Genomic DNA, 25,722 nt, shown 5'->3' with positions numbered 1-25,722 from the left:
AAGTTATTTCAAATAATGGATGAGCAACCTTACAGCAACTATATTTGTGCATATAGATCATAATAAAATCAGGCAAAGTGTGCATATATTCTTTTTTCTTATGTGCACATAGAAGAAATAAGAAAAAATTCTTAACCTAGAATATAAAATTACAAAAATTAAATTGAGAGAGTTTTATTTTTTTGAAGATTAATGACCAGTTGGAGGGTAAACCAGATGTTTTGGTATTGTATATGCTCAGAATCAAGCTTGTATATAATTTTGTTCCTGTCAGGGAATATCTGCTTGAAATTCAAGAGTTTGCATGCTGGGCATTGGAGCTTTAAAACTACATATGCAGGCATTGCTGTTAACTGGACTGGATGAGCAAAATCAGCTCCAAGCAAAGTCCATGCTGTAACCTGTGTGCAAACGGCTCCTGCCCGTTTCCTGGCCCTTGCCACACATCTGCTCCCGCTGTTCTTCAGTGCCAGTAAAACGCTCTTCCTGGGCAGAATGAAGTGGGGCGTCGGGAACTGCAGCATGCAGAGGAGGACTGCAAATACCAGTGTGGTACACTGAGTTAGCTGGGGTGGTTGCCAAACGGCAGATCATGCTGAAAAATGTCAACAGAAAGTGAGCTTTCTGCAAAAGAACAATATTTTTTCCCTTGTATGCACAACTTTGTTTTTCCCCTTCTCTCAGCTGGTTAATGTGACCCCTGATAATATTTATAGCAGTATTAGTGTATTATCAGTATTAGCAGAATTAGGGACAGCTTTCCTCCCAAAATTGTATGTCATTAGTGAAATAAATAAGAGTATGAAGTTTTTTAAAGGAGATAATTGCCTTTACTTAAAAAGGAAGTCTCTTTGGAAGAGATAAAAATTTTATTTTTTTAAGTTATATATGTTTTTTAAAATTTGCTTTCAGCCACTGTAAGGGTGAGGAGGTGTGTACATTTGTCAGCGGGTTCTGTCCTTCCCTCTCCGTGGTGCCGCTCCCGGCCGGCTCTCCGCCGGGCTGACGCGGGGGCCCACAGTCGCCGTCGGGCAGGAGGATGCCGCCCCGCGGGGAGCGCCCTCTTCTCCAGCCCCCCGGCTCCGCAGGAGGACGCACTTCAATTACAGTAATAGGCCTTTTAAAGAGGGGGGGGAAGCAATTAGGCGCTGGTGCTGCTGGAACTCGAAGCTGGTTTTTAACGCGAATGTAACTGAGGGCCTCCCCAGAGCAGCTGCCGCTTCCTTTCCCGCCGCAGAGGAAGCGGCGCGGCCTCCTCCCCCCTCCCGTCAGACATCCGGCGGCGGCCATGGCGCTGGCGGAGGTGGGCGCCTGCGGGCGGCTCCTGCTTTGGCCCCGCGTCGTCCTCTTCGGAGACTCCATCACTGAGGTAGCGGCCCTGCGGCAGCCCCTCTGGGGCCGCGCCGCCGCCCCGGCTGCGGGCACGATGGGGTGTCCACGCTGCCGTAGGCCCTGCGTGGGGCCGGTGGCTCCCTCAATTCCCGCGGGGAGCTCCGGAGCCCCACAAACGTTCCGGTTCCTCCTACCGGGAGCGGCAGCCCGCGGGCTGCGCCCCAGTTTTCCTTCAGCGCCGCGCCTGCAGCGGCCCGGCGTTAGACTGAGCGCCTGTGCCAAGCATAGGGCTTTGCTTGTTATTAATATTTAAGGCAAAACGAGCAGCTGGCGGCTGCAGCGGGAGGGGATGTGTGTGTCCTAGTGCGGGGCAGCGTCGCCCCCAGCCTCGCCTCGGCTGGCGCCGGGGAAGCCTCTCAGGCGGGATCCGGTGACCCCCGGGCGCCGCTCTCCTCAGGGGCAGCCTGCGGTGTGGCAGCGGGGTGAAGCCGTCCCCTTGGGACTGCTGTAAAATCCCGCTTCGACAGAGGCCGACCGGCCTGGCCGGTGTCGGGGATCGGCTGTGGCACCATGAGGCGGGAAGGAGACCGGTGAAATGGGAGTGTGGCCCGGCATAGTTACGTCCCTGTTGGATCTCACACAACGGTGCTCCTGGAGCTTTCACACCTGCTGGTGTTTTATGAGATTTAGAGCCTTTTTGCAGAAATTTGTAAGTTTCTATGTTAGAATCATGATTTGGTAAAAGTGTAGCTTCTGGTATTGTGGTGGCAGTGGCATTTTCCAGACAGAAAGGACACCCTGTTGTCTGTACTGACCCCTGCACTCCTCCCATCCACACCATCCCTGTCCCACTGCCCGGCTCCTGGTGCAGCCCCCCGCCCCGTGTAGCTCCCTGCAGCGAGCTCACCCGCCCTGCAGACACTTTCATTGCCGCGACTGCGCTATGGCTTGGTGAACCTCTCCTCTGAAGCAGTACCAACCTTTTAGTGCTTGTTTTGAGTCCCTGCCTTCTGTTGCATGATGGAGTGGGTCACAGAGCTGCTCTGATGAAAAAAGATTTGGCCAAAGACAAAGGTTATCTTTAATGGGAGATTGGTTGTCTAAACCAACTTGGTGTGCAGCTCTGTAAACAGGCAGAGCATTGTCACAGACAGGATGGCTCAGCAGTGGGAATAAGGAGAAGGGATTAATTATTCCACTACTAGAAGAGGTAGATGTTGAACTGCACTCCAAAGCAGCATGTGGAGAGAGAATTTTTTAGAGGTGCTCTCCAGAATGAAGGCACAGTGAAAGGATCTTAGAAATGAAGTAGAAAAAGGGAAAAAAAAAGCTTCACCAGCCAAAATGACAGCAAATGATTACAAAGGGACCGCAGAGTCCATCCCTCCATAGGTACGGTCCCATGTTGCCTCTGATGCCAGTTGTGTGTCTAGGTAAGACCAGGGCTGTTTGACCTGGCAGGTCGGGCTGGGAGGGAGGAAGCGCCGCCGCAGCAGTGCGAGAGGCTGGGCTCGAAAAGCTTTCGAGGACAGAAGGTGCCAGTGGTGGGACTGACCTGCTGGGGAGTGAGTTCTTCCAGTGAGGGTCTAACCGTATTCCTTGCTTTCAGTTCTCCTTCCAGGAAAATGGCTGGGGGGCATCCCTTGCTGAGAGATTGGTCAGGTAAGAGCTTAAATTTCAAAAGTAATTTCTAGCATGTGAGAAGTCGTGCAGCTTTTCTAAAAGAAAACACAAGTTAATATTTAATGTATATTTATTTATTAACATTTATTTATTTACTGAAGTGGAACTGCCTTAGTGGTAACCTGCCCAGTACTGGTGGAAATACTCAATGGGTGTTTCTTTCCACTCAAGCTTTGAGTGGAAGGAAAAAAATCCTTAGTGATTGTCAAAATTGTTGTTCTAGTTTCATAGTTTAAGTGACAGGTAAATACTACATGTGCAGTCTGTGGGTGTACTTTCAAAACATAAAGTTATAACCCCACTGAAAACTCCTGTGACATCTCATTGTGTCCAAGAGGGATGGAGGCAGGTATCCTGACAGAATGGTTCAAAACTTCCCAAGTTTTGTTCTGGTGGGCAGAGGAGAGATGTACTTTTTGATATGTGTCTTTGTTTCAGAAAATGTGATGTTGTGAACCGTGGGCTCTCGGGCTACAACACCAGGTGGGCTAAATTGATCCTTCCAAGACTGATCAGTAAAAGTACTGGTGCTGAGAGTACTGTTGCAGTTACTATTTTCTTTGGAGCCAATGACAGTGCTTTGAAAGGTACAGTAGCTTTCTGATTATTTTTTTTCTGTGACCTGTTCTCTTAAGACAGCTTTACAGTTTAGCAGAAATTACATAGACGTTTCCTGGTGCTTCTCTATGAAGCAGTTGCCCTTTTTTCATTTTTACAGTGGATTGTTTTTAGTCATTTTATTTGTACTTAAAGCATGCAGTGCCTGCTATTTCTCTCCTTCTCACCAAGTTTTAATATTAAATTTCAGGGTGCTCAAGAATTAGACATATATCCATCACCTAAAATTGGAGTTGGGCATCTAGCTGATTTTTCTGTCTTTAAAGCAGTCTGATGGCTTCTTGGCAGATGAGTTGAGGAAATGAGGGAAGGTAGCATTTGGATTCTCTTTAAGATAAGCATAGCAGCATGCAGAGCTATTCTAATCAAAATTGTAACCTCGGTGCACAAAGGACTGTCTTTTTGTCCATGGGAATTTTGAATTTTTTTTCTCTGTATCCAAGAGAGTGAAAAATCGTAGCTTTTGTTTCAGGTGAAGTTTGAGGTGATTATGTGACCTAATAGTAAGATACGGAGTTGCAAAGCAGCTTTGGGAAAAAAAAAAACCCAGGTGATTTCTTTTCTCCTGTCCCTCACTTTTATTAGTTGGAAGCGCTATGTTTAAACTCTTGATTTGTCTGCTTTGGATATTGAGGAATGGCACTTTCCCATGATACCTCCTGAATCAGTGCCTGAGGTGATCTCCTTACTGAAAACAAGTGCCTGCATTCATACACTGTGTAAAAAGCACCTTACGTTGGGTAATAAATCTGTAAGCAGTTTAATGTCACTAATGCACGTGCTCCATCCCCTAACAGATCTGAACCCTAAGCAACACGTTCCTTTGGAGGAATATGCTGCAAACTTAAAGAGCATGATACAGTATCTGAAGTCAGTAGACATTACTGAAGACAGGATTATTTTGATAACACCACCACCTCTTCAGGAATCGGCTTGGGAAAAGGAGTGTCTTGCCAAAGGTAAATGAATGATAAGGATGGGCAGAATTTCCGCATTTTACCGGCGGAGTGTAAGTTGCTGATCCCAGGCTGACAGATGATTAGCTTTGTGCTTGTACCAGATTGCAGTTGTGTTCTTTGAGTTGATGGAAAAGGACTGCTAGCTGTTCTGCTAAACAGCTTTTGGATAAGCTTGTGGAGTAACTTCCAATTAATTAGCAACATCCTTTTGAAAGTGTTGATTGATCTGTTTGTGCATAAAATTGACAGAAGTGGCTGCCCTTCGAGAACATAGGCTTTGCTGAGATGTCCTTGGCAGACTACGTCATGTCCTAGCAACTTCCAAAATAACATGAATAATGGAAGAATTTTTGGCATTGCGTGCCTTAGAAAATTTTATAATAGTCGCAGCATACTTCACATCTATTTGGATAAACAGTAATATCCTAGCTAGGTTTATTTTAAATTTTAAAAACCCACAGAGAATATCATATTCTAAGGATGCTAATAAAAGTACCTGAAAAAGAAGCAAAAGGTGATTAAACAATTTCTCATTACATCGTTGAAGCTAACTCTAAAAATAGAGACATAACAGCACTGCTTACTTTGTGTTACTCAGCAGGTGGAAATTGTTACAATCCCACTGACTCTGGCAGTGACAGTTTATACCTCCTGAGAGTGTGTCCTCTTTTCCATTTGGACAGCTTGTCCAGTTCTTGCACATTTATAAAAGACTTTTGAGTTAGATTTGGGTAAACACAGAGCTGTCGCCTTAGTATTTGCAAGGTTTTCTCATATTTATGTGGTATTGCGAATCCTGAGTTGTGTACTCAATCAATGCAGTAACGTTTTGAAGATGACCTTATGTTTAAACTGCATTAAATTAAGACTATTTTATCGCATGACTTTCCATTAGTGGTCTTTGGTATGTGGCAGTGATCGCTGTGCAAATCAGATTTTGGACTATATGTATGTTCATTGTCAGCCAGCAGAGTAGTTTTTGTGTTTCAGTTGGAAAAGGAAAGTCCTAGAGTAATACTCACAAATTGTGTAAGACAGTAGCAGCTGTAGCAGGTCAGATTAGGCATCCAACATGGCCAGCAGTGTATACATGACAGTAGTAGATCCTTGGATCAGGCGTAAGGAATAGGTCAGGCGCAGAGCAGCTTTTCCTAGCACGTGTGCCCAGCTCTCACCAAAGTGCTACAGCCGTAGTTTGCAAAACATGCACCCGTGTTGTCTGTTTGAAGATCTGTTAGGTGAGCACACCATGAATGCTGCTTATCTGGCTCCTGGTTATCAAGTAACACTTTTAAAATGGTGTTAGTTCATTTTTGTCTTAAAGCTATCTTTTTTTATGGGTAGAGAGGGAAGAAACTTGAATTTATAGTGTTGAATCTGCCAGCATCTGTCTAAAAGAGATTGCTCTATAGGGATGGAACAAAAGATGGGGTGATCTCAGAGTGTGGATGACAAATAAAGTATTGTGGGCGCAGTAAGCAGCAATATCAGATCATCTGCCCTCAATCAGTATCCAGGAGAAATGTTCTGCTTATTTCTAGTTTTGTCAGATAGATATCGGACCAAAGGAGAGATGTGAAACATGAGGATGATGATGTTCACAGAAACATTCATCCAGGTGTGAAAAGAGATGTGAAAAGAAACTCGGCTCCCAAGTAAGAACGCTGTGGGAGAGAGAGTCAAAGCCCTTATGACTAAAGTCAGAGCTGCTGTTTGTCATCTGTGTAGCCATCATTTCATCGCAGAAGGCAATTGGATTGGCCAAGCACTATCTGGCTTTGCTGAATTTGTGTTGATAGTTCCTTCTTGTCCTTCCTGTGTTTGGAAATGAATCCCAAGAGAAGGTAATCCCACTAACTTTCCCAGCACTGAGGTGGGACTGAGTGATTGACAATTCCCTAGGTCCTTTTTCTTGCCTTTCTTAAAAAATGGGTGTAATGTTAACCTTCTTCCATTCACCATGGGTCCTCTGTTAGTCATGAATTTTTGTAGGTGTTAGGCGTTGGCCTCACCAATGCAACAGGCAGCTCCTTCAGGTGAGTCCCACCCACCCGGATGCATCTGGCATCCCTGAGTATCCCCTAACCCATTGCTCCCTCTGTTGGCTGTCCTCCTTCCCAAGCTGGGTGGGTACGTGCAGAGGTGGGGGTAGATCACTAGGTTGTCTCCTCGGTCCCTCAGGGGATCTCCGTCTTCCCTGGGCTTCTTGTGGCTGCTGCTCTTAGCCCATAGACCCAGCACATGCTCCTGCAGAGCTGCACGTTCAGAGCAGGTGTGTGTGTGCTTCCAGAATGGAAGAGGAGATGAAATAGTTGAGAAGTAATCCTAATGATGACAGAAAAAGCAAAGGGAGAATAAGAGATTATCAACTCTGTTAGAAGTTGTATAGAGGGAAAAGGACAGGACTGCAGGACCTCACCTGGGGAGGTGAGGCTGTGATCAGTACAGGGAACTTGGCAACAAAGGGAGCTCTGTGTGGTGGAGACTGAATGAGCTGAAACCAGTCAGTTTATGGGAGGGTTGAACTGGGAAGAAGGTTGAAGAAAGCAAGAGTTAGGAAACATACCACAGCAGGGAAGGACTGGTGAGGCTGCAGAGGATATTTTTATGATGAAAAGAAATGATGGGAGGAAAGAGGTGGCAGTGTGAAGAAGAGGGAATCATCAGATGCAAGGAGGGAGTAGAGTAAGAGTTGATGAATTAATTGCATTATAGGTCCTATTAAAAAAAAAACCAAACCAAAAGAATCCAACAACAAACAACATAATAATATCCTGCCCCAAAATTTCACTATGATCTGTGCAAAACTGCTGGCTTACAGCACTGGCACTGAACATGTCCAGCTCCTAGTGTAACTGCATGCACAAATATAGCAGTTGTGAGCGCTAATAAAGCTTTGCACTTAAATGTACTCTGGCTTCACTTGCATGTTACAAGAAGACGACTACCACAAGGAGGTGTTAAATGTTGGATGTCATCCAGGAAGCGGAAGGCAAGCTTGTAAATAGATTTACATTCACTTAACTCTATTCTACATGCCAGCAGCAGGTGTATGGAGAGTTTTAAAGCTATGCACTGATTTCACCTCAAGTTTGACAGAAGGTAAAACCTGTGAGCAGCACAGAAGTAAGTGTTATGCTGTGTGCTTGTTGCTGTTCCCTGTCTCACCCTGTTGCACATCTGTTAACGAGAAACAGATTTTCAAATGCCTCAAAACCAAAAGATGCCCTGAAAGGCAGTAAACGCGTTATAGCTTCTAGCCACTTCGATTGAGGTGCTTTGGGTTTAGTTTGTAATTGGTCATGTCTGCTGGTTTAGTGAACTGGTATGCATCATGTGTACCACAGAAGACAAATCAAGCTGTATCAGTCAGGATCACTCAATGTTTTTTTGTTTCTGATTGACAGGCGACAAATTAAATCGCCGCAATGCCACCACTGGGGAATATGCCCAGGCCTGTGTTCAGGTTGCTCGGGACTGTGGAACGGACGTACTTGACCTCTGGAGTCTGATGCAAAAAAATCAGGTATGATGTCATAAGACAGACTTTGAAACTGTCATGAATTGTGAAATGTATCATTTAGCATGGAGGAACCAGTAGTGCTGCATTATCCCTGAAATGATACAAACTATATCCAAATTATACTTTGAGGAAGGAAAAAATAATCCAGAATGCTTCATAGTGGGCTATGAGAAATAAAGCTTTATACAACCTGGCCATTATATTTGCTTAGCAAAGGCCCCCTGGGTGCACTACACATAAATAACCTTTTCCTTGGACTTCAAATCATGGAATAGTTTAGGTTGGAGGGACAACCTCTGGAGACACATAGTCTAACCCACTGCACAGTGTACGGGCTAACTTCAAAGTTAGATCAAGTTGCAGGGGTAGCTTGCTGATGCTTCTGGCCAAATATCCAAATTCGTCCCTGTGACGGATTGCAGACTTTGTGTAAGCAGGTAAGGCAAGTTTGGACGCTGAATCTTTTCTCTCTCCAGTACACCCTGATGCAGTAGACTGTTCAACAGTGCAGTAGAGTCAATATTTTGATTGCATCGCTTAATCTTGTGATCGCTTCCTGATGAATAGCAGTGACTGTGGCCATTAGAATGTTCTTTTGATATTTTGTATTACTGTATATTTTATATAGTATATATGCCAGCTGGCTTTGAAGAACGAACTTAAAAATTACTCAAGACCTTTTATTTGCAACTAGCAAATGTATTAATACATGGGTTTAACCTCCCCTGTAGGATTTCTCTTCCTATTTGTCCGATGGGCTCCATTTATCAACAAAAGGCAACAACTTTCTAGCAGCACAACTTTGGTCATGCCTGGAAAAAAAACTGTCTGCTCTTCCTTCACTGCTTCCTTATTGGCGTGACGTGGACCATACAAACCCTGAGGCCAGTCTTCTGTGAGATCCCCAGTGGTAAGGAGCCAAAGCAGCCAAGCCTGACAAAGCCAATCTGTTTACAAACAGCCAGTAGCCAGCAACATGCTGCAAACACTGCATACTTGGGCAAGGGGGTAGTGGGGAGTCCCGTCCATAGTCTTCCATGTTGCCTTTTCTTGGTCTGTGGGAGAATAAAGATGAGACCACTCAGGGTGTTTTCGGGGAGGTTTGTCTGCCTGCTGCTTGTGCCGGTAGTTTGAACATCTGTGGGGATGAGCAGCTCTTTCCTTGGAAGACTTGGAGGAGAAAGAGTCTCAGTTGTCCTGTGACCAAGGGCCAGAGGCTGCCCTGAGGAGTTCCTGGCCTAGCTAGGCTTTGGGGACTATGTTTTGATTAATACCATCTACTAACTTCAAACACCCAGGAGCTAATAAGAGGCAGCAGTGTGGTGTTTGTCATGAACCATTAATGTCAGTCCAGATTAATTTATTTGGATTTAATACAGCAGTAAAAGCAGTTGTCTGAGCTTTAGGGAGGCTTTTGATAGTGGTATGTTGTAGTTCAGGGGTTTTAAAGTTTACCTTACTTTGGCACCAGCAGCACCTTCTTGCATATAGACACAGATTTCTAAACAGCGGGTGGTTTTCGGTAGCATGAAACTGGTGATGCACATTTTGAAAAGCTTGGATCTTGAAGAAACTACTGGAAAGGGTCTGCCCCCCTCCTGACAAAGCTGCGCATCAGGTTGAGACAGTTCAAATGTGCTTTAGCCTTCATCCATAATTTAACAACTGATGGAACAGATGTCTATGTATAGTTTTTAGCCAAGAAAACATAAGTTACAAAACTACCCTTACAAACTTAGAAAAAACTGCCTGAAACATGATGAAATTCAACAAACATGGAAGAAAGCAGTTTGAGAAATAATTGGCTAGCCAGTCAGCAGAAGAAATGAGAATACTAAAGTATGGATTAGAGAGACATAGTGTATCACTGCAAATAAACCCCCCACATAATTCTGGGCTGTATTAAGTTACATTGGCACAAAACATATGAGGCCAAGAGATTTAGTAGGCATTGGGTGAGACAGAGACTGATGAGAGAGCATCAACATGTCCTGCATTGTTAGTGCCATGAGGCTGCCTTTGCTCTGTTAAATAACTAAGACAAGGTGGCCAAGACCTGTCATCTAGTATGTAATAGTGTTATAAACTGGAGTGTAATTAAGTAGTTATTTTTCATGTGCCTGGAGCTAGACCAGAAGCTAGTTTGATGTATAAATATGTATATTAAACTGGACTGTCCTTTCTGTAATAAATGCTTGCAGTAAAGACTGGCTGAACAGCAGAAAGGGCTCCCTGTGGAAGCTGTGGATCTTCCCCTCGTTAGATATTATGAACAAACTGTACAGGTACAGCAGTTTCTGCAGTGGGGCTCAGTTTGGGGGATGGATTCTGTGCCTTCGAGGCCTGCTCCAAACCTCTTTTCATGCTCCCAAGCATCTGCCTGTGAGAATGGCACACAGGGGTTAAAAATGCCACTGTCTGCTTATCTCTTGTGCAAATATTGTGGATGGAGATCCACAAGGTCAGCACGAGAAGCAGTTGAAGGAGGGAGTTGTTACAGCAGCAGGACAGCCTTGATTTGGCTAGAGAATGTGGAATAAGCAGTTTCTACAGAGAAGCTTGAAGGCCATGGTGCCCAGAGTGAGACCTTTTGCTTAATTGTCCATTAAGTGGATACTAAAGTTTACACCCCTGAGTATGATAATGAGCTAAAAGAAGTACATAAACCACTGACCAAGTCTGGGACTAAGACTGGACCTAGCCACACCTAGGCTCCTCTCTGGGAGGGAGTTTAGAAAGCAAGGGGGTCATGACTCAACAGGAGGGCCTCCCCCAGCCTCCCTCCTGCATCAGACTTCTACTCTTTACACAACACTGCTGCTGCCCTGCTTTTCATTGGGGAAGACCTTCCTGCTACAGACTTCCTACCTGAAAAGGCATTTGAGCATTCCTTAGGAATTTCTCCATCAGAACAGACTGGAATCCACAGGACACACAGTAAGACCAGCTCCATCTCCAGCAGGCAGCAGGACAGCCCTAGGGGTGCAGAGCTGCACCCCGCTGCTTGGGGTCTGGCCTCTGCCACAGCCACGGCCTGTCAGAGGGGAGCAGGTAGAAGTAACTGGCTCTAGGCTGGCTGCACGCTGGGCTTTTAACATGGGGTTTGACAACTAACAAGTTTAGATCTTTTAGAAAAGGACTGCACAGAAACAGCTCTGATTTAATGTATTTTTTTTAATATAAAAAGCTTTTATTGCATTGGGAATTAAATTAACTCCTCACACATGTACTTTGCACTGAATCAAAAAAGAAAACCCAAACAAAACAAAAAAAAACCCCAACCCAAACAAAGTTCAAAACCAGTATAACATAAAACACAACAGCTAGTCAGACAGGAATACCATAAGGCAGCCATTCAAGTATTAGTGTAATGAGCGTCCTTGGGTGGGGAGGAGAGGGGGTTACTCCCACCATCTTTCAGCACCACTTTGGTTCCTTTCCCTCCCACTTAAAAATGGAGGCTTCCCGCAGCTGCAGTTCCCCTGCAGCTCAGCAGGCTTGTAACAGTTAAAATGGTTCAACCCTTGGTCACAATTTATGTCAGTTTTGTCAGCAGATCATGAGGGGAGAAAAGATGCAGAATTAAGATGTGCTTTGCTATCGCAACAGTTGCTCTGTGACCCAGAGTGTCAGTCCTTCTGCCACTGAGCTAAACCAACGCTCCCGCGCCAGTCCCCACTAACTTTACAGAGCCCTAGCTGCGTTGCACACCACCAAATAATTACCAACCTTTAACATGGCACTGTACTACCTGTGTAGGAATTTGAATTCAGGAAGTCTCCTCCTTATACTTGTCCTGTAAGTTTAACAAAGGTTTATTTCTTTTTTTTTGATTAAATTCACAATTGTTTTTAAACAAACACCCCCCTGCAATGGAGTGAATTCCCTCCCTCCCTCCCATTTATTTATGGAATATGAGCTTCCAAAGGCCACACGGACCCTGAGAACTGAGGCTCAGCTCTTCAAACAGCTCAACAACAGTGTCACCTATTTCAAAATAACATTCAGAGAAACATTTCTGCACTGAAACAACCACTGTAAGTGGCCAGTTAGAACAGTCCCCATCCACAGAAATGACTTCTCCTACCAGACACCTGTGACACACCAGCCTCTTGGCACAGAGTGGGAAACGCAAGGAAAGCCTTTCTCTGACACGAAGACAGGACAACCTCACTGCTAGAGGCAAAAGAGTTTCATTTCCATGGATCATATGAGGTTTAACAGCCTCTGTGACTCTTATTTATTTAGAAGCTGTATATTATCTTAAGCTTCTTGATTCATATTATGCATCTTCATTCCATGCTGTGAGACCGTATTTTTAAGTTTCATTACTCAATTCTGTTCCCAAGGCATCTGTTTAGGCTTTTGCTTACATGTACCTAAATTGCTAAGTGATCTACTCTCTATGGAACATACTGCAGTGTTTTCATTTTGTTTTTAAAAGGCCCTTAATTTTGTCTATCAGTGCTGTCAGACTACAAAATATTAAATTATTAAAAAAGGCTGATATACGCAATCCAATATCCAGCAGGATATTTGGTTTTGCACCACAGGTTGAAGGAAATGTTAAAGGTTGAGGAAATAGAAAAAACAAATCCAAAAAGCTTCAAAAACAAGCCAGTTTTAGTTTGGATTTTCCTTTTTAAAAGATATAATGCTCTAATAAATGTCATTAAGGAAGGTCATACACATGACCAGCATCTGCAGTAGGTCACTTCCTTATATCTCCCACTCCCTCACAAAAATATATATACATATATTTATATTTATATAAATGAAATGGTTTTAGATCCTTATTTTGCAGACACAAGTGATCCATTTACAAGGCAGCAAGACACTAGCATTCTGTTTCTTTGCTGTCCACCCGGTTCTGGCGCTGGAGTTTAAAGGATGAAGCTTTCTCACTCCTTATGACAGGGTGGTCTGTCAAGTCCTCAAAAGATTTGGCGGCCGAGCTGCTATTTGGGAAGGGGTCCTTCTCAAACCCGTCCTCATCGATGTGCGAGTCGGTGCTCGGGTCCTCCTGAATAGTGTCCATTCTTTGGTGGTCCTGTTTTGGCGCTGCAGTGACGGCGGGTACGGCTGTGATGGGCTGCAGCGGCTGGTGCCGGCTCGTCGACTGCGCTGCAGGGAAGGGCTTGATGATTCGGACAGAGGCAGAGTCCAGGCTGCTGAGCATCTCCACGTTCTGCAAGACACAAGAAGCCACGTCACTGGGAAAAGCAACCAGGTTCTAATCCAGAGTACAGTTTTTGGCTGGTCTACCAGTGTTACAACCCGCCTTTAACTATGAGACCTTGCCAGTAGGACTTGAACGGTTCTGCTGATGGTTTTATCCTGTTTAGATAATGAACCCAGGTAAAATCTCTGCAAAAGTGGTGGGTAGGCAACTGAGCAGTTTGGGTTTTAATAGACAGCTTTTTCCTAGACTTGCTCGTCACCAGGCAGGACTCTTACCCTGCCATGGCTGATAGGACACCTAAGTCACCTGCTGCACCTCACTGCTCACACGTTGTTGACCCAGGCAGGCACAGTGACTGTCCCATGCACACTTGAACATGCCCATTAGGTTTCATCTTGATATAAGAAAGAATTTTTTTACAGTGATAACAGTAATTTACTGGAACAACCTCCCCAGGGAGGTTGTAGAGTCCCCATCACTGGAGGCTTTCAAGATGTGACTGGACAGGATGCTAGATAATCTCATCTAGGCTCCCTTTCCCTCAAAAGGTTGGGCCAGATGATCTTTTGAGATCCCTTCCTACCTGTTGTATGATTCTGATTCTATGATTCTGTGATTTTGCACCGTTTTCAAGGGGAACAGGCACCTTCTGAGGAGCACCCACCCTTGTCAGAGCAGTTTAAAGGCCACTGGGTCCTCCCCTCCCAGCAGAGACATGCTCACTGCCCTCATGCTGCCACGGCTACCCTGCGCTGAACTCACTGCACTACATTTTTGGATTTTACATGAGATTTACGCTTACTTAAGAGCAAGGAAACATCCAACAGAAGGAATTTGTTGTGGTGTTTTTTCCTCCAGAAATCCAGCTAGGCTAAGCACTAAAGGCCGTTTTCTCTCTGCTTGTTTCTTATCCATGCGAAGTGCCATGGGTGATGGCCTCACTGGGACGGAGCTCAGCCCTGCTTTCCCCGGGACCTTTGGCAAAACCTAGGACTGGAAATGCAAGGTCAAGCCAGACGACACTGAGAGCTCAGTGCAGGGAGACACTCAAAGGTACAGCTCATTACACTCTTCCAACCCGAGGAGTTCCCCGTTTCATGTGCAAGAAACTGCACTGAACGCAGGGTCAAAGAGTGGAGGAACCACTGTGGTAACACCTAAATTCTGCAACCCAGATTCAGTTGAATCCCATTGATTTCTGCTTCCAGTTGAGCATAGTTTGGAAAATATCCAGATTTCTGGGCATAAAAAAAATCCCCACACACCATAGTAAATGCTAATACTGCACAGGATGAGATGTTCACCTGCTACTAGTACGGCGTTTCCCAACTGTTCAATTCTCAGCAGATCCAAAAGACACGAGATTTGTTTGTTAAACTCTTGCTAGTGCAAGTAGCCCATTAACTATACTGGTGCTCTGTTGCTACACCTGCTTCTGAGATTTTTGCTTAAATTCAAGTATAAAGGTCTAAGGTGACTTTTCTTACAGCATTCGAGAACAGCTATGGGGGACCTGAACTAAGATCACCTTCAGTTACATCACAGTAGCTGACAGAGGCGATCTGCCTCAGTGGTCTTTGACTTCCATGTGATTCCCCCAGTGGTTGTACTGGAGCTCTGCAAGGCTTTTTTTCCCCTCCTTAATGAAAATGAAAATGACATTTCCTTAATTGAGTGTTTCAGTTATTAGTAAGAATTGGGCCATCAAAGCACTGGACAGGATACCCAAAAATCTATGTCAGAAGGTGCCCTGTGCTGGACTGTAATTAAAATCTATCTAGGCACTTTTTTTGCTCTTCCCCTCTCCAAATCAGCATCTACAAGTTGAGGAGTGTCGCTGATGGGTCCTGGCACCGTGAGGCCCGCTATCCCACAAGCAACTGGAAAGCTTTAGCACACCTGGTCACTAGAAGCTGACTCCTGCAAACAACTGTTTAAACTGCAGCAAAGACGCCACATCTTGCAGAGATTTTTTTGCAGCGTCACCCCGCTGAGCCTAGTGCTTTGCTGACACCACTTGGCTGGGAACAAGTGGTCTGTGGTTGAAGCTGCCCAACGACCCAAGCTGAGGGGACCCCCGTACACAGGCGCCCGCTGCATGAAGTGGCACTCCGCAGAGCGGAGAGGCTTCTGGCCCTGGGAGCTGCGGCTGCTGCAAGAGAGCTGCTTTGTCAACAAGGTCAAGGCACAGCTCTTACAGAAAGGAAGAATCAGGCCCCACAAAGCTGCAGTGTTCAATATATCAAACACAGGCTTGTTCAAGAAAACGGCTTCCCCTCAAATCAGTTCATCCATCTGGAGCGTGAGGCACAGGGCTTCAGGTCTGGCTATTACCACTTCTTTGATAAATACTCTGCACACACCTTAGGTTCTGATTTTCTAATACACATAGGAGAGCTTTCTGGCAATTCAGATAGCAACTTACACTGGGGCAAAACAGGGACTTTGTGTTCTCCTCATACTGCTTGTCCAATTTCTTGTCCTATTGGAAAACAAACAAAAGTGAGCCAAAACACACACACACACACACACACACACAAAATAAGAAAGTTAGTTTCCCAGTTGAAAGGTCCCTGTCCCCCTTTCCCTGCAGGGACACAGCAGAGCGTGGGGGTCTCTTCCCTTCCCCTACTTTCGATGCCTTCTTGTCCTCCCCAGGAGTGCTTGTGGGTGCTGTCAGCATCACCCCACCTGCCCACGGTATCGGGTGCCCTGAGTTCTCTTTAGCCATCCACTCAAGCTCAACCAAGCCCACTTCCTGCTCCGGGTCTCCCCACAAAATGTGGGTGGTTTATTTCTTAGTGGGGCTTTAGAAAACTTTTGACTCTAATGGAAGTTACCAAAAATTATACTTGGGTAGAATTTGGGAGGCAGAGGAGGAAAATATGCATAGGAAAGAATGGGACGGGCTCCAGGGAAGAGTCAGGGGAGCACTGAGTCTGCCAGAGCCCAGCAGAGTTTAGCCAGAGTTTTGCCTGTTGAAGGAGCAGTAAGTCTTACAGATGCTGGATTGCCCCCCCTGGGGTTTGCTAAAAGCGTCCCATCACCTTCTCCCACAGACATCTGCCATTTCATATATGAAGGGTGTTCTCTTACAGCTCAATCCAACAGAGCAGTCATCTCAAAGACAGCTTACTCACCACGCAATGCACAAGGATGCTGAGAGGAATCCAAAAAAGTAAGGAGAATACCAGCACAGAGCCCACTATATTATCCGCTAGGAACTTCCCTGTGGAATCAGTTCCAATCTGTTAATTACCTACCAAACACCATTTCATGAACATACACATCTATCCCCAGTCTGCAGCCAGTGCTCATACAAGCCAAGCCGCAGAATTGCTCAGAGAGGCACAGGCTGCAGGACTAGGCAAAGATAAAAGAAATTATACAATTTCAGAAAAATGTAAACATATGTTAACATGAACAGATTCCCCCCCCCCCCCCCTTTCTGATGAGAAATGCTGACAGGCCATACCATTTAATGTAAGTTGACTGGGAACAGGCTACACTGAGTTAGCCAAGCTGCTCCCCTCAATTATACAAGACACACTGCGAGTCTGTTACCAAATTCTGATCTTAGTCATGTGATAACCACCTGTTTCCACAAACAAAATATTTGAACATCAAGGCTATACAAACTGCCTCTACCTGAGCAGGCTAACTAGCTTTAACTACCACCTAAGAATTTTTTGACCCTAGAACTCAAGACTGAAAGCCCCAAACCCAGATACTTAACACTGTGTAGGCACAGGATTATCATGAGTGCATGCAGTTACCCAGTCGTTACCCAGCACCGGCTCATTAACAGGTTTTGTATGGTTGCAGTAACACCAGCTGAGGTGCTGGGGGTTGCACTGGGGGGTTACACTCAGGGGCTGCCTGCTTGGATAGCAGGGTGGGGATCAGAACCCAGGAGGCCTGCTCACAGTTGCTGGGCAGTGACTCAGCACAGGCACACAGCTTGAGGCACGTGACCTCAATGCTGCTCTTATTTAAGAGAGAAATGAAGCTTTCCTTTCCCAGTCTGTTGACATTTAAATCCCACTGAGAGGCCCACTTTATACTACGCTGAATCTAGCCGACCTCTAAAAAGACTGACTGTTATTTCCTTTTCTCTAATTGACCTACTTCTTGGTATTCAGACAAGCAGCTATCATGTCCTTTACAAGCTTGGAAGATGTCTAGAAAATAATAGAGTGTAAAAATGCAAAATGATCCTCCATCCTTTCAGCTTTAAAAAGCAAGATCAATATCGTCAAACTTTAGGCAAAAATGTATTTACATACATCAGAACACAGCTACTAGCTACCCCTGCATATGGGTGAGTAAAACCAGCCAGCTAACTCCGAGGCTTTAGAGGTTCATGAACTAAAAAAACCCCCATGGTCACATATCTTACCAAAAGTATTGATGCTGAGCTGATCTATGAAATCCCAAAATCGTTCGATCACATCCTGTACTTGTTTCTCACATTTGCCCTGCAAAAGTAAACACTTATTTACAAAATAATCTTATGCTATCTAAGCATTAACTACTGCCTTCTTGGAGAGGGCAGAAGATACAAAGATGGTAACAAAATGAAAACTACAAACACAGCAGCACTTGACTCGCATTCGGAATATAGGTTTACCCTCCGCCTGGTAGCAGCAGTCCAGTTTTACTGCCCTTATTTTTGGCAAACCAGTTTCAATTCTATTGCTGTCTGAAACAGATGAAGTTTTAATGCTTGAAATGTGCAAAACCTGCCCCTCCCCCCCTCACCCCATGTTAGGGGACATAAAACTGAAAGTTTCTGGAGAGGTTTAAGCACCAGCAGCCTCAGTTCCCATTACCCACTGAGAAGGCTGCAGCTCTCAGGAGCCCAAGGTTACAGACAGACTCCCACATCTGGCCATGCTGGTTTAACACAGTAGACCATCAGTCTTTCAGTTCTGCCAGCGGAAGGGCTGGGGCAAGGCCTCCCAAATTCACTTCTGCCAACATCCAGTTTAGCTTCAACCGTTGGGGTTTGCAGGTGATGTGACTGTCCGTGCAGCTGTACCACAGAAACAGTCCCTGAGTGCCTGCAACCCACCAGTCTCCCAGCCACGAGCTCACTGCCCCCTTCAAGATACTGCCAGCTAGATTTTCATGCGATTGCTCCCTGACCTGAATTATTTTAGTCAAAATTAATTGGGCTAACACAAACAGCTGAAATAGCAAGCACTGCAGACCTAGCCGAGCTTACAGCAGCACTCATTCACCTCGTTCACACAAACTGCCGGCTGGCTGAGCTGTGGGAAGCAGCAAAACGGGCAATAAGGAATAGCGGAAGGTAACAGCTTCACCTCGCATAGGTCTCTGCAGCACGAACTTCCACCTGCAGCCTCAGACACCCTTTAATATTGACCCCGTGGAGAGGTACTTACACACTATCACCCTGCTCAGCAGCATGTCAAGCTTTGGCTTCTCTTTACCAGCACGGTCCTCGTCACAGAGGACTCAAACACCCAGCCACGGAAGCAGAGCGTGCAGTGCATTGACATCTGGGAAAACTTACATTTGTATCACAGAAGCCCACAGTACAAGGCTTCCCCTTGCGCAGGAACAGAAACTGGTCATTAGCATCGACGTACGGTATGCACCTATCCTGCTCGTCCCGGCAGCACACCTTGCAGGAGTTATCTGTTTCTGTAACAAAGCAACAAACTCAGCACCAAGAATCACCTGCAACCCATAACCACGCAGATGCATAACCTCACACATTCCCTGGCTGACCACGTTCCTGCCCAGCTCCCCCGCGGGGAAGGCAGGGCTGTGCAAGTCGCCCAATTTCAGATGCTCCGATCACCAAGCCTGAAACTCAACCAGGTGCCCGGTGCAACACCTTAGGGGACACAGCTCTCCAAGCTGATACCCCAATACTGCAGGAATCAACAGGCAGGTTCCAAACAAATCCAAGACACGATTTAAATATTTCTTGGACTTGGGTCCTCCAGGCAGCCTTCTCCTTGGCTATGCCATGCACCTCAAATGGTGGGGCTCCCAGCGCTTCCCTGCACTGCTCCTGTGAAGCTGTCCTCCTGCTCCCAGCTGCTTTATCAGATTTAAGAGCCGAGATGGAAAGCAAGCAAACAGTAAAGCTTATCAACAGAAGTATGGGACGGGCAGGTTTGCAGTAGCAGGGGACTGGGCTCAGGGATCCCACATTCTCATGGCACTTTAACCTCTTTGAAATCTTTCTTTAACCACTTGTTGGAGGCCACCACTCCTCTGCCAGATGTCTGGTCAGGATCTCTTTACAATCAGAGAACAATCTGCCTGTGGAGGAGGCAGCGGAGGGTGGGAGAATGCCCTCTCCTTTAACTGGGGTGCCAGACCATAAGTCTCATCTTAACATCTTCAAACCCAGACCACCAGAGGACAAAGGGACATTTACATTTGTTTTCCAAACAGAAAACACTAGCCCTGAAAAAACAAGTTTAAACTTTTTCAGAAACCATAAACTCAGCCCTCCAAGAGGGAAGCCCACGGCGAAGCCAGCACTCTCTGACGCAGAGCTGAAGCATTCCAGTTCAGTCCCACATCACCCACCATTGCATGCACACGACCGTAGGTTCTTCTCCCTCTCGCAGAAAGGGACACACTCCCCGTCCTTGCACTTCCCCATGTCCACGCAGACTGTGTCATCTGGAGCATTCCCTGGAGGGGGGCACTCGCTGCTGTTCCCTGAAGGTGACGGTTGACAGTGGGGGAAGACTGTGTTAGAGTAAAGGGCAGAGCACTTTGGTGTGCAGAAGAAAAAGAGACAATAAAGGAAATCCAGACTCATCCTGGGGGGAACCCCAATAACTTGTTCTTGGCTTTGATCTGCAGGCTGCCTGCCAGCTCTGAGAGGCAGCAGCAGCTTTGGAGGCTTTCAACAAGTCAGGCATTGTGGCACTCCAGTGACCAAGGAGTAGGTAATGGACCCTGAGGTGCCATCAGCAAAGCAGGAACTCTGACTTTACTCCTTGTCTCTAGGAAAGATTATGAAGAGGAAGTAAACAAGTGGGGAAGTGAAGCAGAGTTGCAGTAATTCTATGGCAAGATTCAGCTCATTCTTGTCCCCTCCCAGTGGCACACTCTGTTTTGCTTTTTCTTAAGGGAAAGAAGGAAGGAAAAAAAGAAGAGGAAAAAAAATCAACATTTTTCACATTCTTCTGGACAATAAATCACCAAGTGACTCCTGAACTACAATGAAACTCATTATAGGGCAATTTTGTGATGCTTAACTGGTCTCTAAAATTACATGTACCAGATGAATAAAGGGCACTAGTTTGAAAGCAGATCGAACAGGACACTGAGCCTGGAGCGCTTGGCTAGCTGACGTAAAGGGGACAGAACCACATCCTACCAGTGCAAAAAGACTCTCCTTTACAAGTGGCATTTATGGCTTCTTGGCATTTCTTCTGTGCGCTTTCAAACTGGCAGCCTTTACAGCAGGGACTGTTCCGATCACTGTGGAAAGATCAAAACGAAAGGAAGAAATATTAAGCAATCTTAAAAAAGAAGTACAAGCATGACAAAGCCAGGAGAAAAAGGATGTTTAGGGAAAAAAAAAAAAGCAGCTACTTCTTGGAGACTGACTCACTGATTCAAAACCCTTGCCCTCTCTGCCCCCTCCCATGACCACCTTTCTACACACCCACTCACTCTTCATTTACCAAAGGTGAAAGGATGTAGAAAGTACAATGTATTAGAAGAAAACACAGGGATCCTTATATTTATTCAAGGCACCTGGATCCTCTTGTCACTTGCTGTGCAACTTTGGACAAGATCTTCCACTGTTTTCTTCCCCACAAATTTTCCCGTTTGTCCTGAAGGTTTACTACTCTTTATTTTGTGCTGTCTTTACTCCCTTTGTTCTGCATCTAATGCAAGAAGGCCCTTAAGAGTACACACACAGGCATTACAGTTCAGGGAATTTCTTCGGAATTGCACGACACCTCTACTGTTACATGATGCAGAGCTGAACTCTGAAAAACTAGACTGGACATTGCATTGCAACAGGGCCATGAACACCCCAAAGAGCAAGAAGGACAGGAAGAGGACTCATTCCGTGCAGTCACCGTGTTGTCTGCTCAAGAACATTTTGCAGCAGTCTTGAAAATACCAGTATGTGATCCCAGTTCAAAGCCGCCTTGCCTTACAAGCAAAAATTGTACTTGCACAGGAAGTTTGCACATATCAGTTTTTGGTTTTAATACTAATTTTTGAATGCCTAATTTTGCTCTTTAATGTAACAACCACCACCATCTTCAAGCCTGTAGCTCTTGGCACTTCTCAGGAAAAACTAACAGAATGCTATAAAAATTGCTATATGCAAACAATGCACGCATACAGCAGCCTTTCCTGAACACCTTTATTGCCTTCAGCTCCCACATTTAGCCTTAAAGCCAGGAAAAAGGTCTGTGACATTACAGATGCCTTTAGGAGCTTTGAGCCCAGCCCACCGTTCTCTCCCTTACCTGCATTTAGCACCATCTTTCAGTTTACAGTCTGCAGAGCAGCAGGGATCAGCCTGTTGGTGCAAGAGGCCAGGATCGCATTCCTCCCCTTCATCCACCCTGGAGTTCCCGCACACTTTGTTGTTGCGCTCTTTGAAGCACTCCTGGGCCTTGACCTCTATGGTCCTATGGATGGATTTTTTGCTGCAGCTTGAGAACATCTAGAGAGTCACCAGGGGAAAAAAGCAGCACTGAGGAGTGTACCTTTCTGTCAACAAGTGGCATTAAGACAGCCTCAGCCTCCTTACGCCTCCAAATTCTGGTGTCTCAGAAAGCAGTTATTCCCTCTATACTGCCAGTTTGATACCGTGGAAAAATTTTAAGATGGGAAAGTAATGGTTGGGTCCATAAAGGACAGTGCTATGTTATGATGCAGGAACACCTGCATGCAGTCTGGCTCAGGGTCACAAAGCCGACTCCAGCTCTCCCACGGCTTCAGGAGCACTAGCAACCATCCCCAGGAAGGGCTGCGAAGTTGCAGCAACGGGGAGAGACTGCGCTGCCTCTCAGCAGCAGGGCTAGGCGTGAACCACAAGTCAGACTAGACTGCAGACTAATCGTTCCCTCGCTAATCTTGGTTTCTCATCTGCAGAACAGGCACAACACCAAGTTCCCACTGCCAGCGCAAGCTTCTGAGACTGGCGAGCGCCATGGCTGTGGTGTCTGGCAGTCCCCCTCCAACAGCAGCAGCTATGTGCCACCCAAATGCTACTTAGTGCTGAAGTTCCTGTTTTTGACTCTTGCTGATGACTCACTTTTAGGAGTGTGCAGCCACAGCTAATTACAAACAATTAATTGAAAAAGCACCTGGACACGCTATGAACTCCAGTGAAACTCAAGAATCCAAAGATGAGCTTATCTTGCTGAGAACCCAACGGCATGCAAGTATGTTTTCTTGTTATGGCTAACCCGTCACATTCCTGACTGTTTCAAGCTACAGGAATCATTAACTAAATTGACTTTCCATGCAAAGGGTCATTGACCACAGCAGAAACTTGTACATGGAAGCAAAACTACGCAACTATACCTTGTTGTTTTCATGATCTCCACTGACAGCAATTGGATACATAACGTATTTCCCTCCCTGGTCTTCGGTGGGGGCACATTCTGGCAGACTATCAGGATCATGCTCTGCTCCAAAGTTATGTCCGAGTTCATGTGTTGTAACCAGGTCAGCCTCCTTTTTTGAACATGCAAAAAGCAATGCTGAAAAAAATTAGTCCAAACAGGACAGAACAGAAGATCCCAGCTACTTCCAGGCCACCAGCAATTTTAAGATACACTAAGATGGAAAGGGATTTCCCTACAGACATTATTATTTTCTTTAGAAGTGTGGAAATGAAGGCAAGTAAAATTATGGTCCATTTCCAAAGGCAAGTTCCAGGACTAGGTTTGAATACTAAACTACTGTTAAAGGCAAAATGTTGTCCTAGAATACTGATTCAATCTTGTTTTCTATGCAATGCAGATACTGAAAATATCAAAATTTGCTTTTAAATAGCTAGAAGGCATAAAAAGTTGAAACAAAAAACAATCCAAACAACATAGCAGCTCCTATGATTAGTCAATCTCTTGTTTAACATATCTTGCCGTTAGAATTATTTCTTCTAAATGGATGATGACATTAGGAGCGCTGAATAAGCTCTTCTATTGCATGATTCCTACGAAAGACATCCACAGATGTGGCCCAACAGGGATGGATTTCCAACATCATTTACGCAAGACAGGGCTCCCCCTGCTGAGGATCCCACACTGGCTCTGCCTCGCTGCGCCGTCCCCGCAGTGCCTTCACCAGCAGATGGTGTCAAACTCACAATGTGACAACCACAATGTCGTGGTTTTATCACTATAAAACTAGCACACTAATAAAACTAAAAAAAATTAACCACAAGGAACCGAGCAGCTCAAGAGACAGAGAAGCAAGTTTGACGAGCTAACCGGCATTTCTGCTGCTGTGCAGGCACAGGAAGGACCAAGCGCTGCAAGGAGCAGCCCTGGTACCTGGTGTAGGCACAGGTAATGTGAGAGCCAGAGACAGGAGAGCTGCCCAGAGATCACTCCTGTGCTTCCTTGTATTTAATTTAGGGAAGGGTTTTAAGCAGGTTTGGGGTTTGGTTTTTTTCTTTTTTTAAACCCAAGTGGAGACCATGCAGCACTTTCCCAGTGAAACCAATCCGTAATGCTCCCGCTGCCTCATCCCAAACTTTGTGCCGGCCACTGGGAAGACAGCAAACTCAATTTCCTTTGTAATCCAAGGCAGAACTCCAGCTTGGAGATTGAACAACAAATGCAAATAGCATGGCAACGGCTAGAGCTCTTTGTCAACATCCCTCTAACACAAAGCTTCACTGTCTTTTTTTTTTCTAGCTTCTTGACAGCTTCTGTGCCAAGTTCTAGCCCACACATCAATTATGAATTCCCTTTATAATCAGGCTACAGAAAAGCACAGCTGAGAAGTCAGCAGAAGTCAGCAAAAGAGAAATATGCCCAACTGCAAAGATTTGGCAGATGCAAACACAGGCACTGCTCAGGTATCTTTACAAGTGAAACAAAGCTCATGTTCAGGCCTTTATGTATTTACTATCTCATCAAGTATGGGAAAAAAAAAATCCAGTCAGCATCAATTTACATTAGGCTTAGCATTAGCACTAATAAGCCCTGTCTATTATACTGTTCTCTGCTCTACTTATTCAGGACACACACAAAAATCAGGTAGAGGAATCTCATTAAAAGGCTCAACCGAAACCCCCTACTCCGCATGCACTACTTTCACTGCTTTACCTTGCAACTGGAACAGACCAAGCGTACACAATCGCCCATCTGCATGTTGTAGGTGTATGTAATAGCAAACACGTAAGTTTTTTCTTATTTGAGTCAGCAGACTAATTTTGTTGTTACTGTAGAGCTACTTGTTTGCTTGTTCCGTTTCAGAGCTTGTTTTCGGTTTGTTTGTTGTTTTGGTTTTTCTTAAGCAAAATACATTTAAATTCATCTTTAGATATCAAAATCCAGTTTATATCTGGACAATGACAACTCCTATTAGACACTAGCTATGTTTCCTCACTCCTGTTCTGCAGTGAATTCAATCTTCAGTTCCATTCAGCCCTGACTCCCCTTGTCAGCAAGAACAAAAATGGTGATTTTGGTTTTGTGAGCTATGTCCTTGTCCCCAGGGATCTGACTCAATCAGAAAGCCAGCAGCTTGTTTCTGAGAGCGCATGGATGCTTGTCCCAATCCCATGGCACACATCACCAACACGCACATCCGTACACTGAACGTTCTCGCTCTGCAGAGGAGGATATTCTCCTACCTTTGTGAGGATGGTCTTCCCATAGTTCTTGGTGCTGGTTAAGCCACTGTTCAGATAGATGTCCTTCTTCGCAGTTTGACTGTAGTAAGCTATAGAAGTGAGAAAGAAACAAATAAAAATTGACAAACTTTTTTTTGGGGTTTCAGGTTTTTTTTGCGGGAGAGAGGGACCCTTGTTTGGCGAAATGAACAGCTTTACTGTTCTCACAGGCTCACCAGTGAGATCCTGCCTCTTGCCAGTTTTTGGAGTGGGGAAATCTTTCAAGCACAGCACAAACAGCTTATGTATTGCAGTAAAGGGGAAAATATAAGACATTTCCAAGACAACAGCATCTGCCATTCTAGAACCACTGCAAGACGCACCCACACAAAGCAGTGCTTGGCTTAGGGTTTGTTCTAGCCAGCTTGTTCACACCGGATAGCTTAGTGACTTTTATCCTTCCCTCCCCTCTTTTTCCAGCTCCAGCCAAGAAAACAGCCATCTATTCTATCCAAAAAACAACAACTAGAGTCTAGGCAAATAACACGTCATGCTCAATGAAAGCTGGAGAAGAGAATTAAACACAAATAACAAAAACTAGCTTTGA

The 25,722-nt window shown here is 45.3% G+C and overlaps 3 protein-coding genes across 8 annotated transcripts in view; 1 reads left to right on the top strand and 2 right to left on the bottom strand.

Annotated features, from left to right (window-relative positions):
• The first annotated feature begins 89 nt into the window (after positions 1-89).
• On the top strand, positions 90-25,712 carry IAH1 (isoamyl acetate hydrolyzing esterase 1 (putative)). Of its 5 annotated transcripts, none has more exons than XM_054820194.1 (7): positions 1,137-1,369; positions 2,942-2,994; positions 3,454-3,602; positions 4,431-4,592; positions 7,533-7,584; positions 8,000-8,118; positions 8,847-8,986. In XM_054820194.1, exons 1-6 carry the CDS (start codon positions 1,289-1,291, stop codon positions 8,088-8,090), a joined length of 588 nt encoding a protein of 195 aa, XP_054676169.1. In that variant the 5' UTR covers positions 1,137-1,288; the 3' UTR covers positions 8,091-8,118; positions 8,847-8,986. The 5 variants fall into 5 exon arrangements, with proteins under 5 accessions (XP_054676167.1, XP_054676169.1, XP_054676168.1 ...); XM_054820193.1 differs by having other exon boundaries at positions 7,530-7,584; XM_054820191.1 differs by lacking the exon at positions 7,533-7,584 and adding an exon at positions 22,418-25,712 and having other exon boundaries at positions 1,143-1,369; positions 8,847-9,025.
• Positions 1,377-2,992, bottom strand: LOC129204348 (uncharacterized). 2 transcript variants are annotated; one of them, XM_054820195.1, is made up of 2 exons: positions 2,888-2,992; positions 1,377-2,375 (listed from the first exon to the last, which is right to left on the bottom strand). In XM_054820195.1, the coding sequence occupies exon 2, from the start codon at positions 2,258-2,260 to the stop codon at positions 1,565-1,567; it is 696 nt and encodes a 231-aa protein (XP_054676170.1). In that variant the 5' UTR covers positions 2,261-2,375; positions 2,888-2,992; the 3' UTR covers positions 1,377-1,564. The 2 variants fall into 2 exon arrangements, with proteins under 2 accessions (XP_054676170.1, XP_054676171.1); XM_054820196.1 differs by having other exon boundaries at positions 1,377-2,370; positions 2,888-2,990.
• ADAM17 (ADAM metallopeptidase domain 17) overlaps positions 12,075-25,722 on the bottom strand; it is a 35,489-nt gene continuing 21,841 nt past the window's right edge. The window contains exons 10-19 of the mRNA XM_054820210.1: positions 25,137-25,225; positions 22,853-23,005; positions 21,787-21,986; positions 20,673-20,776; positions 19,871-20,005; positions 18,837-18,967; positions 17,697-17,775; positions 16,438-16,526; positions 15,723-15,779; positions 12,075-13,303 (exon numbers count right to left, since the gene is read on the bottom strand). Of these exons, the coding sequence (XP_054676185.1) occupies positions 12,953-13,303; positions 15,723-15,779; positions 16,438-16,526; positions 17,697-17,775; positions 18,837-18,967; positions 19,871-20,005; positions 20,673-20,776; positions 21,787-21,986; positions 22,853-23,005; positions 25,137-25,225 (1,388 nt within the window). The 3' untranslated portion in view covers positions 12,075-12,952. The remainder of the gene's footprint in view (positions 13,304-15,722; positions 15,780-16,437; positions 16,527-17,696; positions 17,776-18,836; positions 18,968-19,870; positions 20,006-20,672; positions 20,777-21,786; positions 21,987-22,852; positions 23,006-25,136; positions 25,226-25,722) is intronic.

The sequence above is a fragment of the Grus americana genome, chromosome 3 (genome assembly GCF_028858705.1).
Source record: "Grus americana isolate bGruAme1 chromosome 3, bGruAme1.mat, whole genome shotgun sequence".
Taxonomy (NCBI): Eukaryota; Metazoa; Chordata; class Aves; order Gruiformes; family Gruidae; genus Grus; species Grus americana.
The sequence above is the reverse complement of the archived record's forward strand: the minus strand, read 5'-3'. Positions and strand labels throughout refer to the sequence as shown.